Source organism: Oncorhynchus tshawytscha, linkage group LG26 (genome assembly GCF_018296145.1).
Source record: "Oncorhynchus tshawytscha isolate Ot180627B linkage group LG26, Otsh_v2.0, whole genome shotgun sequence".
In the NCBI taxonomy this organism is placed as follows: domain Eukaryota; kingdom Metazoa; phylum Chordata; class Actinopteri; order Salmoniformes; family Salmonidae; genus Oncorhynchus; species Oncorhynchus tshawytscha.
Window position 1 is genome coordinate 14,802,308 of NC_056454.1, and position 15,419 is coordinate 14,817,726.

At 42.0% G+C, this 15,419-nt stretch overlaps 1 protein-coding gene and 1 pseudogene across 6 annotated transcripts in view; one reads left to right on the top strand and one right to left on the bottom strand.

Moving 5' to 3' along the window:
• Positions 1–109: 109 nt before the first annotated feature.
• On the top strand, positions 110–12,248 carry LOC112224999 (annotated as a pseudogene).
• Positions 12,249–13,682: 1,434 nt separating this feature from the next.
• LOC112225239 (neurabin-1) overlaps positions 13,683–15,419 on the bottom strand; it is a 38,199-nt gene continuing 36,462 nt past the window's right edge. For all 6 annotated transcript variants that reach the window (XM_042307021.1, XM_042307019.1, XM_024388995.2 and 3 more), the window contains one exon: positions 13,683–15,133. In XM_042307021.1, the coding sequence (XP_042162955.1) occupies positions 14,975–15,133 (159 nt within the window). In that variant the 3' untranslated portion in view covers positions 13,683–14,974. The remainder of the gene's footprint in view (positions 15,134–15,419) is intronic.

The window sequence follows — 15,419 nt, forward strand, 5'->3', positions numbered from 1 at the left end:
ATTCCGCACTGTCAACAATATTGGGCAAGCAGCTGTTGGAACGCCGTGAACTGAATAATTTTGAACCACGTGCGTTTATCAACTGTGATTGTGAGCTAAATCGGTCAACATGAGGATCGTAAGGGCCTTGATGAGCAACGCCTCCTCCATGAGAAAGCATATTGATTACTACTCCAGATTCTCCCCTTCACCACTCTCAATGAAACAATTCTTGGACTTCGGTAAGCGGACTTGAATCTCAATGCTTTTAGTCAACTGATTGCTAACGTCATTGTGACATGTGGCACACAGCAGGGCAGGCTATGCACAGTGTACAAAACATTAGCCATACCTTCCTGCCATACCATCAAAGGTACTTAAATCTTTTGTCTTGCCATTCATAGGGTGAATGGGCAGACATACACAATCCATGTCTCAAGGATTAATGCCTCCTCGCCTTCATTTACATTGATTGAAGTGGATTTAACGGGTGACTTATGCATTATGCATTTCAATTAACAGATGTGCCTTGTTTTAAAGTTAATTTGTGGAATGTCTTTCCTTAATGCGTTTGAGCCAATCAGCCGTTGTGACAAGGTAGGATTGGTATACAGAAGATAGCCCTATTTGGTAAAAGACCAAGTCCAAATTATGGCAAGAACAGCTCAAATAAGCAAAGAGAAAACAACAATCCATCAATACTTAAGACATGAAGGTCAGTCAATGCGAAACATTTCAAGAACTTTGAAAGTTTCTTCAAGTGCAGTCGCAAAAACCATAAAGGGCACTCATTAGGACCGCCACAGGAAAGGAAGAGCCAGATTTATCTCTGCTGCAGAGGATAAGTTCATTAGAGTTACCAGCCCTAGAAATTGCAGCCCAAATAAATGCTACAGAGTTCAAGTAACAGACACATCTCAACATCAACTGTTCAGAGGAGACTGTGAATCAGGCCTTCATGGTTGAATTGCTTTAAAGAAACCACTACTAATAAGAAGAGATTTGCTTGTGCCAAGAAACACAAGCAATGGACTTTAGACCGGTGGAAATCTGTCCTTTGGTCTAATGAGTCCAAATTTGAGATTTTTGGTTCCAACTGCCGTGTCTTCGTGAGATGCAGAGTAGGTGAACGGATGATCTCCGCATGTGGGGTTCCCACAGGGAAGCATGGAGGAGGTGTGATGGTGTGAGGGTTGCTTCGCTGGTGACACTGTCAGTGATTTATTTAGAATTCAAGGCACACTTAACCAGCATGGCTACCACAGCATTCTGCAGCGATATGCCAACCTATCTTAGTGGGACTATCATTTGTTTTTCAACAGGACAATGAGCCAACACACCTCCATGCTGTGTAAGGGCCATTTGACCAAGAAGGAGAGTAATGGAGTCCTGTATCAGATGTGAAGGAAAAGCAGCCAACAAATGCAAAGCGTATGTGGGAACTCCTTCAAGACTGTTGGAAAAAACATTCCAGCTCCCAAGTGGCGCAGCAGTCTAAGGCACTGCATCTCAGTGCTAGAGGCATCACTACACACCCTGGTTCGATTCCAGGCTGTATCAAAACCGGCCGTGATTGGGAGTCCCATAGGGCGGTGCACAATTGGCCCAGCGTCATCCTGGTTTGGCTGGGGTAAGCCGTCATTGTGAATAAGATTTTGTTCTTAACCGACTTGCCTAGTTACAGTGAGGGAAAAAAGTATTTGATCCCCTGCTGATTTTGTATGTTTTCCCACTGACAAAGAAATGATCAGTCTATAATTTTAATGATAGGTTTATTTGAACAGTGAGACAGAATAACAACAAAAAAATCCAGAAAAACATATGGCAAAAATGTTAGAAATTGATTTGCATTTTAATGAGGGAAATAAGTATTTGACCGCTCTGCAAAACATGACTTAGTACTTGGTGGCAAAACCCTTGTTGGCAATCACAGAGGTCAGATGTTTCTTGTAGTTGGTCACCAGGTTTGCACACATCTCAGGAGGGATTTTGTCCCACTCCTCTTTGCAGATCTTCTCCAAGTCATTAAGGTTTCGAGGCTGATGTTTGGCAACTCGAACCTTCAGCTCCCTCCACAGATTTTCTACAGGATTAAGGTCTGGAGACCTTAATGTGCTTCTTCTTGAGCCACTCCTTTGTTGCCTTAGCTGTGTGTTTTGGGTCATTGTCATGCTGGAATACCCATCCACGACCCATTTTCAATGCCCTGGCTGAGGGAAGGAGGTTCTCACCCAAGATTTGACGGTACATGGCCCCGTCCATCGTCCCTTTGATGTGGTGAAATTGCCCTGTCCCCTTAGCAGAAAAACACTCCCAAAGCATAATGTTTCCACCTCCATGTTTGACGGTGGGGATGGTGTTCTTGGGGTCATAGGCAGCATTCCTCCTCCTCCAAACACAGCGAGTTGAGTTGATGCCAAAGAGCTCCATTTTGGGCTCATCTGACCACAACACTTTCACCCAGTTGCCCTCTGAATCATTCAGATGTTCATTGGCAAACTTCAGATGGGCATGTATATGTGCTTTCTTGAGCAGGGGGACCTTGCGGGCACTGCAGGATTTCAGTCCTTCACGGCGTAGTGTTTTACCAATTGTTTTCTTGGTGACTATGGTCCCAGCTGCCTTGAGATCATTGACAAGATCCTCCCCTGTAGTTCTGGGCTGATTCCTCACCGTTCTTATGATCATTGCAACTCCACGAGGGGAGATCTTGCATGGAGCCCCAGGCCGAGGGAGATTGACAGTTCTTTTGTATTTCTTCCATTTGCAAATAATTGCACCAACTGTTGTCAATCTCAGCTTGTTACCCGTATAAAAGACACCTGGGAGCCAGAAATCTTTCTGATTGAGAGGGGGTCAAGTACTGATTTCCCTCATTAAAATGCAAATCAATTTATAACATTTTTGCCATGCGTTTTTCTGTTTTTTTTGTTTTGTTATTCTGTCTCTCACTGTTCAAATAAACCTACCATCAAAATTATAGACTGATCATTTCTTTGTCAGTGGGCAATCGTACAAAATTAGCAGGGGATGAAATACTTTTATCCCTCACTGTAAATAAAGATTAAATAAAATAAATTATTAAAAAAGCCGGTAGAGATAATGCCAAGAATGTGCAAAGCTGTCATCAGCTTTGGCTACTTTGAAGAATATAAAATAACACTTTGATTCCATTTGTGTTATTTCATAGTTTTGATGTCTTCACTATTATTCTACAATGTAGAAAATAGTAAAAATAACAAAAAACCCTTGAATGAGTAGGTGTGTCCAAACTTTTGACTGGTACTGTTTTATATAGCTCCTTTACCTGTTTCATATCTTTCATCTAACTAACCTCTCAGTCATGTTTGTTCTGTTTCACATTCAGGGTCTGGTGAAAATGCATGCGAGAGAACATCGTTGACATTCCTGAGACAGGAGCTACCTGTGAGGTTGGCAAACATAACGAAGAAGATCAAGTTGTTACCAGATCCTCTGCTAGAGACTCCATCAGTCCGGCTGGTACAGAGTTGGTGAGTACTCTTATTTTAGGCCTAGCTCACTCCCATCTAGCCTGGGGGGAACCAGCCCGATCGCTGCGTTTACCGTTCTATTTCACTTCAGTAAAACAGAATGGTGAACGCAGCATTCAGGCTGATTCCACCAAGCTAAACCCCCATCTTCTGTTATACATGTTCCAACAGGCCTATCAATAACATCACCAATGTATGAGATCTTTTTTTTTTAGGTACATGCAAAGTCTTCAAGACATTATGGAGTTCAAGGAGAAGGATGCTGATGATGAGAAAGTCACATGAGTAAGGTGATTATCTAGTTGCGTTATTAAAATCAAATCAAATGTTATTGGTCACAGACACATATTTAGCAGATGTTATTGCGGATGTAGCGAAATACTTGTGTTCCTAGTTCCAACAGTGCAGTAGTATCTAACAATTCACAACAATACACAAATCTAAAAGTAAAAGAATGGAATTAAGAAATATGTAAATATTAGGACGAGCAATGTCGGAGTGGCATTGACGAGAATACAGTATATGCATATGAAATAAGTAAAGTGGTATGTTGTAGATGAACACATCACTGTAATTGTAGGCCCATTCCTACTGTGGATCATAATTCCTTTGGTCTCGGTCTTCACACAGTTTCCCTGATGCTGTTATAAAGATCCGAAACCGTCACAATGACGTCATCCCGACTATGGCCCAGGGGGCTGTGGAGTACAAGGAGACCTATGGCCCAGGGGACTGTGGAGTACAAGGAGACCTATGGCCCAGGGGGCTGTGGAGTACAAGGAGACCTATGGCCCAGGGGGCTGTGGAGTACAAGGAGACCTATGGCCCAGGGGGCTGTGGAGTACAAGGAGACCTATGGCCCAGGGGGCTGTGGAGTACAAGGAGACCTATGGCCCAGGGGGCTGTGGAGTACAAGGAGACCTATGGCCCAGGGGGCTGTGGAGTACAAGGAGACCTATGGCCCAGGGGGCTGTGGAGTACAAGGAGACCTATGGCCCAGGGGGCTGTGGAGTACAAGGAGACCTATGGCCCAGGGGGCTGTGGAGTACAAGGAGACCTATGGCCCAGGGGGCTGTGGAGTACAAGGAGACCTATGGTCCAGACCCCATCGTCAGCCAAGAACGTTCAGTATTTCCTGGATCGCTTCTACATGAGCAGAATATCCATCAGGATGCTGCTTAACCAGCACAGCGAGTATGTCACTTGTTATAGCGGAATACATCTATTTGAATTCAATAACTTTTTTGACAGCATTTCTTTTGATTTAAACAAAACTTTCCAGACATGTTTACCTCTGGAAGAAGTGGTCGGAAAGGGACTTCTAGGACATGAATGACAAAACATTCAGGAGATAAAAGTCGCTTTAAGTTGAACCCTTTTGCATGCTTCACCATCACGTGAGACATGCATGTCTTCATCACTGGAAAATAGAAAAGGTTGTGTTTGATATCATTTAAAAGCTTACAAACTGTTTTAGAATTTATAGATTAAAAAAAAAATCAAATGTCATTTTCTAATAATTACATACAGTGCCTTGCAAAAGTATTCACCCCCTTGGCATTTTTCCTATTTTGTTGCATTACAACATGTAATTTCAAATGGATTTTATTTGGATTTCATGTAATGGACATGCACAAAACAGTCAATTGTTGAAGTGAAATTAAAAAAATAATCAACGGAAAAGGGGTGCGTGCATATGTATTCACCCCCTTTGCTATGAAGCCTTTAAATAAGATCTGGTGCAACCAATTACCTTCAGAAGTCACATAATTAGTTAGATTGCACACAGTTGGACTTTATTTAAGTGTCACATGTTCTCAGTGCATATAGGCACCTGTTCTGAAAGGCCCCAGAGTCTGCAACACCACTAAGCAAGGGGCACCATCAAGCAAGTGGCACCATGAAGACCAAGGAGCTCTCCAAACAGGTCAGTGACAAAGTTGTGGAGAAGTACAGATCAGGGTTGGGTTATAAAAAAATATTTGAAACTTTGAACATCCCACGGAGCACCATTAAATCCATTATTAAAAAATGGAAAGAATATGGCACCACAACAAACGTGCCAAGAGAGGGCCACCTACCAAAACTCACGGACCAGGCAAGGAGGGCATTAATCAGAGAGGCAACAAAGAGACCAAAGATAACCTTGAAGGAGCTGCAAAGCTCCACAGCGGAGATTGGAGTATCTGTCCATAGGACCACTTTAAGCCGTACACTCCACAGAGCTGGGCTTTACAGAAGAGGAGCCAGAAAAAAGCCATTGCTTAAAGAAAAAATTAGACAAACACATTTGGTGTTTGCCAAAAGGCATGTGGGAGACTCCCCAAACATATGGAAGAAGGGTTTCTGGTTAGATGAGACTAAAATGGAGCTATTTGGCCATCAAGGAAAACGCTATGTCTGGCGCAAACCCAACACCGCGCATCACCCCGAGAACACCATCCCCACAGTAAAGCATGGTGGTGGCAGCATCATGCTGTGGGTATGTTTTTCATCGGCAGGGACTGGGAAACTGGTCAGAATAGAAGGAATGATGGATGGTGCTAAATACAGGGAAATTCTTGAGGGAAGTCCTGTTTCAGTCTTCAAGAGATATGAGACTGGGATGGAGGTTCACCTTCCAGCAGGACAATGACCCTAAGCATACTGCTAAAGCAACACTTGAGTGGTTTAAGGGGAAACATCTACATGTCTTGGAATGGACTAGTCAAAGCCCAGACCTCAATCCGATGTACACCAGCAGAACCCATCCAACTTGAAGGAGCTGGAGCAGTTTTGCCTTGAAGAATGGGCAAAAATCCCAGTGGCTAGATGTGCCAAGCTTACAGAGACATACCCCAAGAGACTTGAAGCTGTAATTGCTGTAAAAGGTGTCTCTACAAAGTATTGATTATTTATGAGGGTGAATAGTTATGCATGCTCAAGTTTTTTGTCTTATTTCTTGTTTGTTTCACAATAAAAAATATTTTGCATCTTCAAAGTGGTAGGCATGCTGTGTAAATCAAATGATATAACCCCCCCAAAAATGAATTTGGAATGGCAAGCCAGAAAAAATTGAAATGGGCCTATTTATATAATGAATATGAATTCGGAGGGCAGAAATGGTTAAATATTAAAGCATAAGACCTCTAAAATCTTCAGTCATAGAAAAGCTGTACTTAAAGCAGATTAGTAATAATGGCTCATCCCGTGTTCAAGAATGTCCTTTTTTCCCTTTATTCAGATTACAACCGCTCACTTTAGATTATTGGAAAATGAAATTGTCTCAAATATCACTATTTTTTTTTATAACAAGCCATATAAAGCTGGTTGCAATTTCAATTTAATCCAACAGAAACGACAAAACAAATATTATGGTTAAACTCAAATATACTAATTGATGATATAATTAGATATAAAGATCTTTGTAAATTATATCATAAATAGGACTGGTGGAGTTAAGTCACACATTCAATTAACAAAAATATATGGAAATATCTGCTCTATCCAAAATTATAACCAACGGGTTGCAGGATTACCGCAAAAATGGAGTAGGGAAGTGGAAGGGGGAGAAAGTAAGGAACTTGTCTGTCGCCAGTTGGTATCATTGTTTACCTGTTTAACTAATACATATCGTCAGTACAGAATTGCCAGTTATGACTTTTGCATGGTTGTATTTACACTACATGACCAAAAGTATTTGGACACCTGCTCGTCGAACATCTCATTCATAAATCATGGGCTTTAATATGGAGTTGGTCTCCCTCTTGTTGCTATAATAGCCTCCATTCTTCTGGGAAGGCTTTCCACTAGATGTTGCAACATTGCTGCGGGAACTTGCTTCCATTCAGCCACAATTAGTGAGGTTGAGCACTGATGTTGGGCTATTAGGCCTGGCTTGCAGTCAGGGTTCCAATTCATGCCAAAGGTGTTCAATGGGGTTGAGGTCAGGGCAGATCTGTGCAGATCAGTCAAGTTCTCCCACACCGATCTTGACAAACCATTTCAGTATGGACCTCGCTTTGTGAACGGGGGCACTGTCATTCTGAAACAGGAAAGGGCCTTCACCAATCTGTTGCCACAGAGTTGGAGGCACAGAATCATCTAGAATGTATGCTGTAGCATTAAGATTTCCCTTCACTGGAACTAAGGGGCCTAGCCCGAACCATGAAAAACAGCCCCAGAACATTATTCCTCCTCAAACAAACTTTACTATTGGCACTATGCATTCAGGTATGTAGCATTCTGCTGGCATCTGCCAAACCAATATTAGTCTGTCAGACTGCTAGATGGTGAAGCATAATTCATCACTCCAGAGAACGTGTTTTCCACTGCTCCTGGGTCCAATGGCGGCGAGCTTTATACCATTCCAGCCCACGCTTGGCATTGTGCATAGTGATCTCAGGCTTGTGTGCGGCTTCTCTGCCATGGAAACTAATTTCATGATGCTCCCGAAGAAACTTTTTTTGTGCTGATGTTGCTTCCAGAGGCAGTTTGGAACTCGGTAGTGTGTGTTACAACCAAGGACAGACAATTTTTGTGCGCTATTTGTTTCAGCACTTGGCGGTCCCGTTCAGTGATCTTGTGTGGCCTACCACTTCGTTTGCTGAGCTGTTGTTGGTCCTAGACTTTTCCACTTCACAATAACAGCACTTACAGTTCACCGGGGTAGCTCTAGCAGGGCATACATTTGACAAACTGACATTTTGGAAAGGCATCCTATGACTGTGCCATATTGAAAGTCACTGAGCTCTTCAGTAAGGCCATTCTACTGATGTTTGTCTATGGAGATTGCATGGCTGTGTGCTCGATTTTGATACACCTGTCAGCAATGGGTGTGGCTGAAATAGCCAAATGCACTAATTTGAAGGTGTGTCCACATACTTTTGTATATATGGGCTGGCGTGATTAGAAGTGGCCTGTGGTTGTGAGGCCCGGTTGGACGTACTGCCAAAATCTCTAAAACGGCATTGGAGGCAGCTTTTGGTAGAGGAATGAACATCATCCTCTTGCAACAGCTCTGGTGGACACTTCTGCAGTCGGTTTTCCAATTGCACGCTCTCTCAATATGAGACATCTGTGGTATTGTGTTGCGTGACAAAACTGCACATTTTAAAGTGGCCGATCACGCTGTTTAATCAGCTTCTTGATATACCACACCTGTCAGGTGGAAGGATCATTTTGGCGAAGGAGAAACGTTCACTAACAGGGATGTAAACAAATTTGAGCACAACATTTTTGAGATAAGCTTTTTGAGCGTATGAAACATTTCTGGGATATTTTATTTCAGCTCATGAAACGTGACCAACACTTTACATGTGGCGTTTATACTTTTGTTCAGTGTAAGTGGAACCTGTTTCTGGCAGCTCTGGTGGTCTCACACACTACACTTAACATAGTACATGTAAATTCTGGACACTCAAATTAGTAAGATATGTTACGTTTGGTACAGGTACATAAGATAGATGGTTGCTTAAGGTCAAAACGAAAGTAGGGTGGACGGGTGGGCATATAACGCGAATGTCTCGCAACCCAAAGGTTGCGTGTTCCAATCTCATCACAGATGACTTTAGCAATTCTTTAACTACTTGCTACTTTTTCGCTACTTAGCATGTTAGCTAACCCTTTCCCTAACCCAGCTAACGTTAGCCAGCTAGCTAGAATTCTTAAAACATTCATACATTTTGATACAGTGCCTTGCGAAAGTATTCGGCCCCCTTGAACTTTGCGACCTTTTGCCACATTTCAGGCTTCAAACATAAAGATATAAAACTGTATTTTTTTGTGAAGAATCAACAACAAGTAGGACACAATCATGAAGTGGAACGACATTTATTGGATATTTCAAACTTTTTTAACAAATCAAAAACTGAAAAATTGGGCATGCAAAATTATTCAGCCCCCTTAAGTTAATACTTTGTAGCGCCACCTTTTGCTGCGATTACAGCTGTAAGTCGCTTGGGGTATGTCTCTATCAGTTTTGCACATCGAGAGATTGAAATATTTTCCCATTCCTCCTTGCAAAACAGCTCGAGCTCTTGGATTCAGGTCTGGACTTTGACTTGGCCATTCTAACACCTGGATATGTTTATTTTTGAACCATTCCATTGTAGATTTTGCTTTATGTTTTGGATCATTGTCTTGTTGGAAGACAAATCTCCGTCCCAGTCTCAGGTCTTTTGCAGACTCCATCAGGTTTTCTTCCAGAATGGTCCTGTATTTGCCTCCATCCATCTTCCCATCAATTTTAACCATCTTCCCTGCCCCTGCTGAAGAAAAGCAGGCCCAAACCATGATGCCACCACCATGTTTGACAGTGGGGATGGTGTGGTCAGGGTGATGAGCTGTGTTGCTTTTACGCCAAACATAAGGTTTTGCATTGTTGCCAAAAAGTTCCATTTTGGTTTCATCTGACCAGAGCACCTTCTTCCACATGTTTGGTGTGTCTCCCAGGTGGCTTGTGGCAAACTTTAAACAACACTTTTTATGGATATCTTTAAGAAATGGCTTTCTTCTTGCCACTCTTCCATAAAGGCCAGATTTGTGCAATAAACGACTGATTGTTGTCCTATGGACAGAGTCTCCCACCTCAGCTGTAGATCTCTGCAGTTCATCCAGAGTGATCATGGGCCTCTTGGCTGCATCTCTGATCAGTCTTCTCCTTGTATGAGCTGAAAGTTTAGAGGGACGGCCAGGTCTTGGTAGATTTGCAGTGGTCTGATACTCCTTCCATTTCAATATTATCGCTTGCACAGTGCTCCTTGGGATGTTTAAAGCTTGGGAAATCTTTTTGTATCCAAATCCGGCTTTAAACTTCTTCACAACAGTATCTCGGACCTGCCTGGTGTGTTCCTTGTTCTTCATGATGCTCTCTGCGCTTTTAACGGACCTCTGAGACTATCACAGTGCAGGTGCATTTATACGGAGACTTGATTACACACAGGTGGATTGTATTTATCATCATTAGTCATTTAGGTCAACATTGGATCATTCAGAGATCCTCACTGAACTTCTGGAGAGAGTTTGCTGCACTGAAAGTAAAGGGGCTGAATAATTTTGCACGCCCAATTTTTCAGTTTTTGATTTGTTAAAAAAGTTTGAAATATCCAATAAATGTCGTTCCACTTCATGATTGTGTCCCACTTGTTGTTGATTCTTCACAAAAAAATACAGTTTTATATCTTTATGTTTGAAGCCTGAAATGTGGCAAAAGGTTGCAAAGTTCAAGGGGGCCGAATACTTTCGCAAGGCAATGTAATTCGTAACACATCAAACTAAATGGGTGATGGACATCCACAAATGAATACATACCATACAAAACTTGACAGATCCTACTAAAGGGAGTGTTTCAGATGTACGTACAGATTAATATTCAATGCTCCGAGACTAGTTTGTGCAGCCAGGGATCTTTTTTGTTTCAGGCAACAACAAAAAATTAAATTTAAAAAAACTTCAATCTTCAACCTGAGACCAGAATGGCTGAAATAAATTGAGAAATTATGAAAGCAGAGCTATCAAACTTGTTATATAAACAACTGTAAAATGTTAGTGGTAACGGTTTTGCATGTCTTCTATTCTAGCCCTGCTCTTTGGTGGGAAAGTGAGGGTAAACCCAGCGCACCCTAAACAGATTGGCAGTATTGATCCCCACTGCACAGTTACTGAGGTAGTCCGGGGTAAATGCTGCACGTTTATTGGAATTGCATTACTGTGCGCTGGGTTTAAAGCATTACTTTCCTACCCAGACTACTTTGCCTTTCCCCCAGATGCATATGAAAATGCAAGAAACCTTTGTGATCGGTATTACATGAACTCTCCGGAGTTGGTACTGGAAGAATTCAATGGTAAATTTCATTGCCGACTTAAGCGTATTTATAAACTTGGTGGACTTGTGATAATATTATAGACTACCTTTACTTATATTTTCAGAAATGGTTGTATCACTTAGTTTCCAATTGTCTCTACAGTAAAAGATGATGGAAAACCTGTAACTGTTGGGTATGTGCCATCCCATCTTTACCACATGGTATTTGAACTTTTCAAGGTATACCTTTATTTTTTCACTTCACAGTTCATTACTTTTGAGCTTAAGTTTTCAAGTTCTGAGAAAAAAAATGTAACCTTAAATGTGGATTTGATCTCTTCAGAATGCCATGAGAGCCACCATGGAGTTGTATGAAGATTCCATGGACTATCCTCCTGTACATGCCCTGGTTGCCCTGGGGAGTGAAGACCTGACAGTCAAGGTACAACTACTTTACAGTGCTGCTTCTCATTTAACCACTCTTATATGGCTAGAGACTCCCCCACCCCCAACACAGCCCTCTGGTGAGTCCTTTCACTTTATAACAAGGAGTCAGCACACAATATTGATAGTTATTTCAATATTGTAAGCTCTCTATCTGTTCTGTTGTAGGCTGGCTATGGTTACGGCCTTCCCATCTCCCGATTATATGCCAGGTACTTCCAAGGTGATTTGAAGCTGTACTCTCTGGAGGGCTATGGCACCGATGCTGGGATATATGTATATCCGGGTAAGTCACAAAAAGGTCAACAAATGAGACTTTAAGAGCATATTGTAGTATTCATATTTTTCATAAGACTCATTCTTCCATTATTTAATCTACAATTGTGCAGGCATTGTCCATGGAGTACATCGAGAAGCTTCCTGTCTACAACAAGTCAGCCTGGAAGCACTACAAGACCATGCGTGAGGCAGACGACTGGTGTATTCCAAGCAAAGAGCCCAAAGACATGACAACATTCCGTAGTTTCTAGGCCAAGATACATACACAATGTACTAAGTTAAAGATCAAAGTTTAAAAATGTTTTTTTTATCAATAGTTCCTTGACAGTCTAAATATGCAATTTTTCAAAGAAGTGAGTTAGTGTTTCTCATGACAACTGTATGAACCCATTCTGGAAGTGTTGCTTTGTCAAAACAGTAATGTGTATGATCTAACGTTTCAGTGCTGTTTTAGTCAAACATCGGTTTGGGCTTCTTGCAGTCTACAAATTATGTTCTGGCCCCCTGACCATCCTCTCAAAAAAAAGAAGCCGCGGCTGAATCTAGTTGATGATCCCTGGCATATATTAGCTATACATGACGGGAGAGGCAACAAATACAGATATAGAACTTGTTCCAGACACTGAGATACGTTTGAAGTACAATCTGGTTTCATTGACGTAGTGTATATGGACACCTGCTCGTCAAACATCTCATTCCAAAATCATGTGCATTTAATATGGAGTGGGTCACCCCTTTGGTGCTATAACAGCCTCCACTCTCCTGGGAAGGCTTTACACTAGATGTTGGTACATTGCTGCCGGCACTTGCTTAAATTCAGTCACAAAAGCATTAGTGAGGTTGGGCACTGATGTTGGGGGATTAGGCCTGGCTCGCAGTCGGCTTTCCAATTCATCCCAAAGGTGTTCGATAGGGTTGAGGTTGGTGCTCTGTGCAGGCCAGTCAAGTTCATCCTTGACAAACCATTTCTGTATGGACCTCGCTTTGTGCACGGGGGCATTGTCATGCTGAAACAGGGAAGGGCCTTCTCCAAACTGTTGGAAGCACAGAATGTCAGTGTATGCTGTAGAGTTAAGATTTCCCTTCACTAACCATGAAAAACAGCTCCAAACCATTATTCCTCCACCAAACTTTACACTTGGCACTGCATTGGGGCAGGCAAAACGTTCTCCTGGCATCCGCCAAACCAAGATTAGACCGAGGATGGACAATTTTTACAGGCTACGCGCTTCAGCAACCGGCAGTCCCGTTCTGTGAGCTTGTATCATCTACCACTTCGCGGCTGAGCCGTTGTTGCTCCTAGACATATCCACTTCACAAAAGCAGCACTTACAGTTGACCAGGGCAGGAATTTGACAAACTGACTTGTTGGAAAGGTGGCATCCTATGACGGTGCCACGTTGTAAGACCCTGAGCTCTTCAGTAAAGCCATTCTACTGCACATGTTGCTATGGAGATTGCATGGCTGTGTGCTCGATTTTATACACTTGTCAGCAACGGGTGTGGCTGATATAGCCGAATCCACTAATGTTTTGAAGGGATGTCCACATACTTTTGTATATATAGTGTTTGTATTGTGTTGACTATTAAAGTGTCCATTTGTTGAACTTAGCAGTCTGCCATCTCTTGAATGCAAAAACCATTAGACCTCCTAGTAAAAAGCACAAAATACACCCACAACAGAATCTGGTGTGAGAATTTGTTTATTTTATGTTGCTTTTACAATATGTACCAAGAATAGAATAATAAGATCTAGCTCTTTGTATTAGAACAAGTGGAGGGAATTAAACTAGTGTTTTTACATCCAAAATATAAACGAATCATTCTTGAATTTAAAATGTACATTGAAAAAAATGCTTGGGTATGGACAAGCTCAACATGCACCCAACAGACACAGCCAACCATTCAATGGATTTATTGTCACAGGCGCACACACTTCCATGGACCCCACACCCTGTCAGCAAGCAGTGCATGCAGTGTACAATAATATTGCATGTCTTGGTACCATCTCAGCAACACGTAAACCTATTCGGTACAATAAGACCACAGAGTAGTACATCCTCCATTCTCGAAACAGGCACAGTTGGGGAGGGGATCAGCAGCATTGTTCGTTGTCATTACATGATTCCTTTCATTTAGCAAAAAAAATTCTCTCATCCTAGTGGCTATTCTACTTAGTAGAAAAAGTATATATAAAATTATGAACCTTAATTATTTTTTTAAAAAGTTATGCAGTTAATAAAACAACGTATACACTTTCTCACGCTTTGAAGCTTAAAAGACAATATAGTGCTTTTATCTCAATAACTGTACAAAGTTCCTGCAAGAAAAGATCTGTACATGGTTACAGGAAAGTTATGCTAGCAAAAATACAATCTAAAAAAAAACACAAAGCCGTACTGAATTCATTCCAATTGTTGTATGGGTAAATGTGCACAAATGCTGCAACTACATATTTGGAAACTTTTAAAAATGGATAAAAGTACTTTATAGCTTTATAGTGGTAAAAAAAAAACATGTTGGGTTTTGTTCTTGGTCATATCCCCACCAACACTTGTCAATATTACAGTATCACTTTCAGAAATCTCCGTTTCCCCCAATCTATCACAATGATGACGTGATACAGATACTGCTGGAAACAGGACCGGCAGTGTGTTTGATTTGATTAAAAAGCAGAACCGGCTTGTGTGTTCTTGTGAATAACCCAATGACAAATAGGGCTATTTTCAGATGATTCTTCCAATTGGCACATTAAATCAACACTGTTATGCTAGCATTAATCATTACTGGCCATTATAGTCTCAGTACTGTGTGTGACTGTGCTTGTGCTCTCTTAGTAACTACTGTGAAGTGGATGGCACTTACGTAGGCCTATAGGTGAAACAGAACAGATACAGGGGGTCGTTGAACGTCCAGCCTCGCCCGAGAGACATTGGGTTATGTTACGACAGAGAGTGGGGGTCACCTCTAGGGCAGCTCAGCAGACAGAGTCAGTGTTGGGAGGCAGCCTCCCACTGCGTCGTGCCTCCTTCTCCCTTTTCTCCCTCTGTTTCTCCAGCTTCTCCTGGGCCTTCCTCATGTCCTTCAGCTTCTTCTTGATGGTGGCCCGGTCACTCTGGCTGGACACACCCAGGGCCTGAGGGGACAAACATCACGGGTCACATTCTAGAACACTACTTTCTGAAATGCATATAAACATCGGACAATTTCCTCTTGTTTCTTATGTGTAATTGTCCATATGCACCGTGTTAGTGTAAATCATTGTGCAATCCACCCTGTTTATGTTTGGCCATTAGGTGGCAGTCAAAGATTAGAAACCTGACTGATATCGAGATGATAGCAAGATGCAAGACTTCGCTCTCGCACAGTATCTGCGCATGTGCAAAGGTTCCCACGCCGTCCACAGCGTGGTAGCCAGGGCA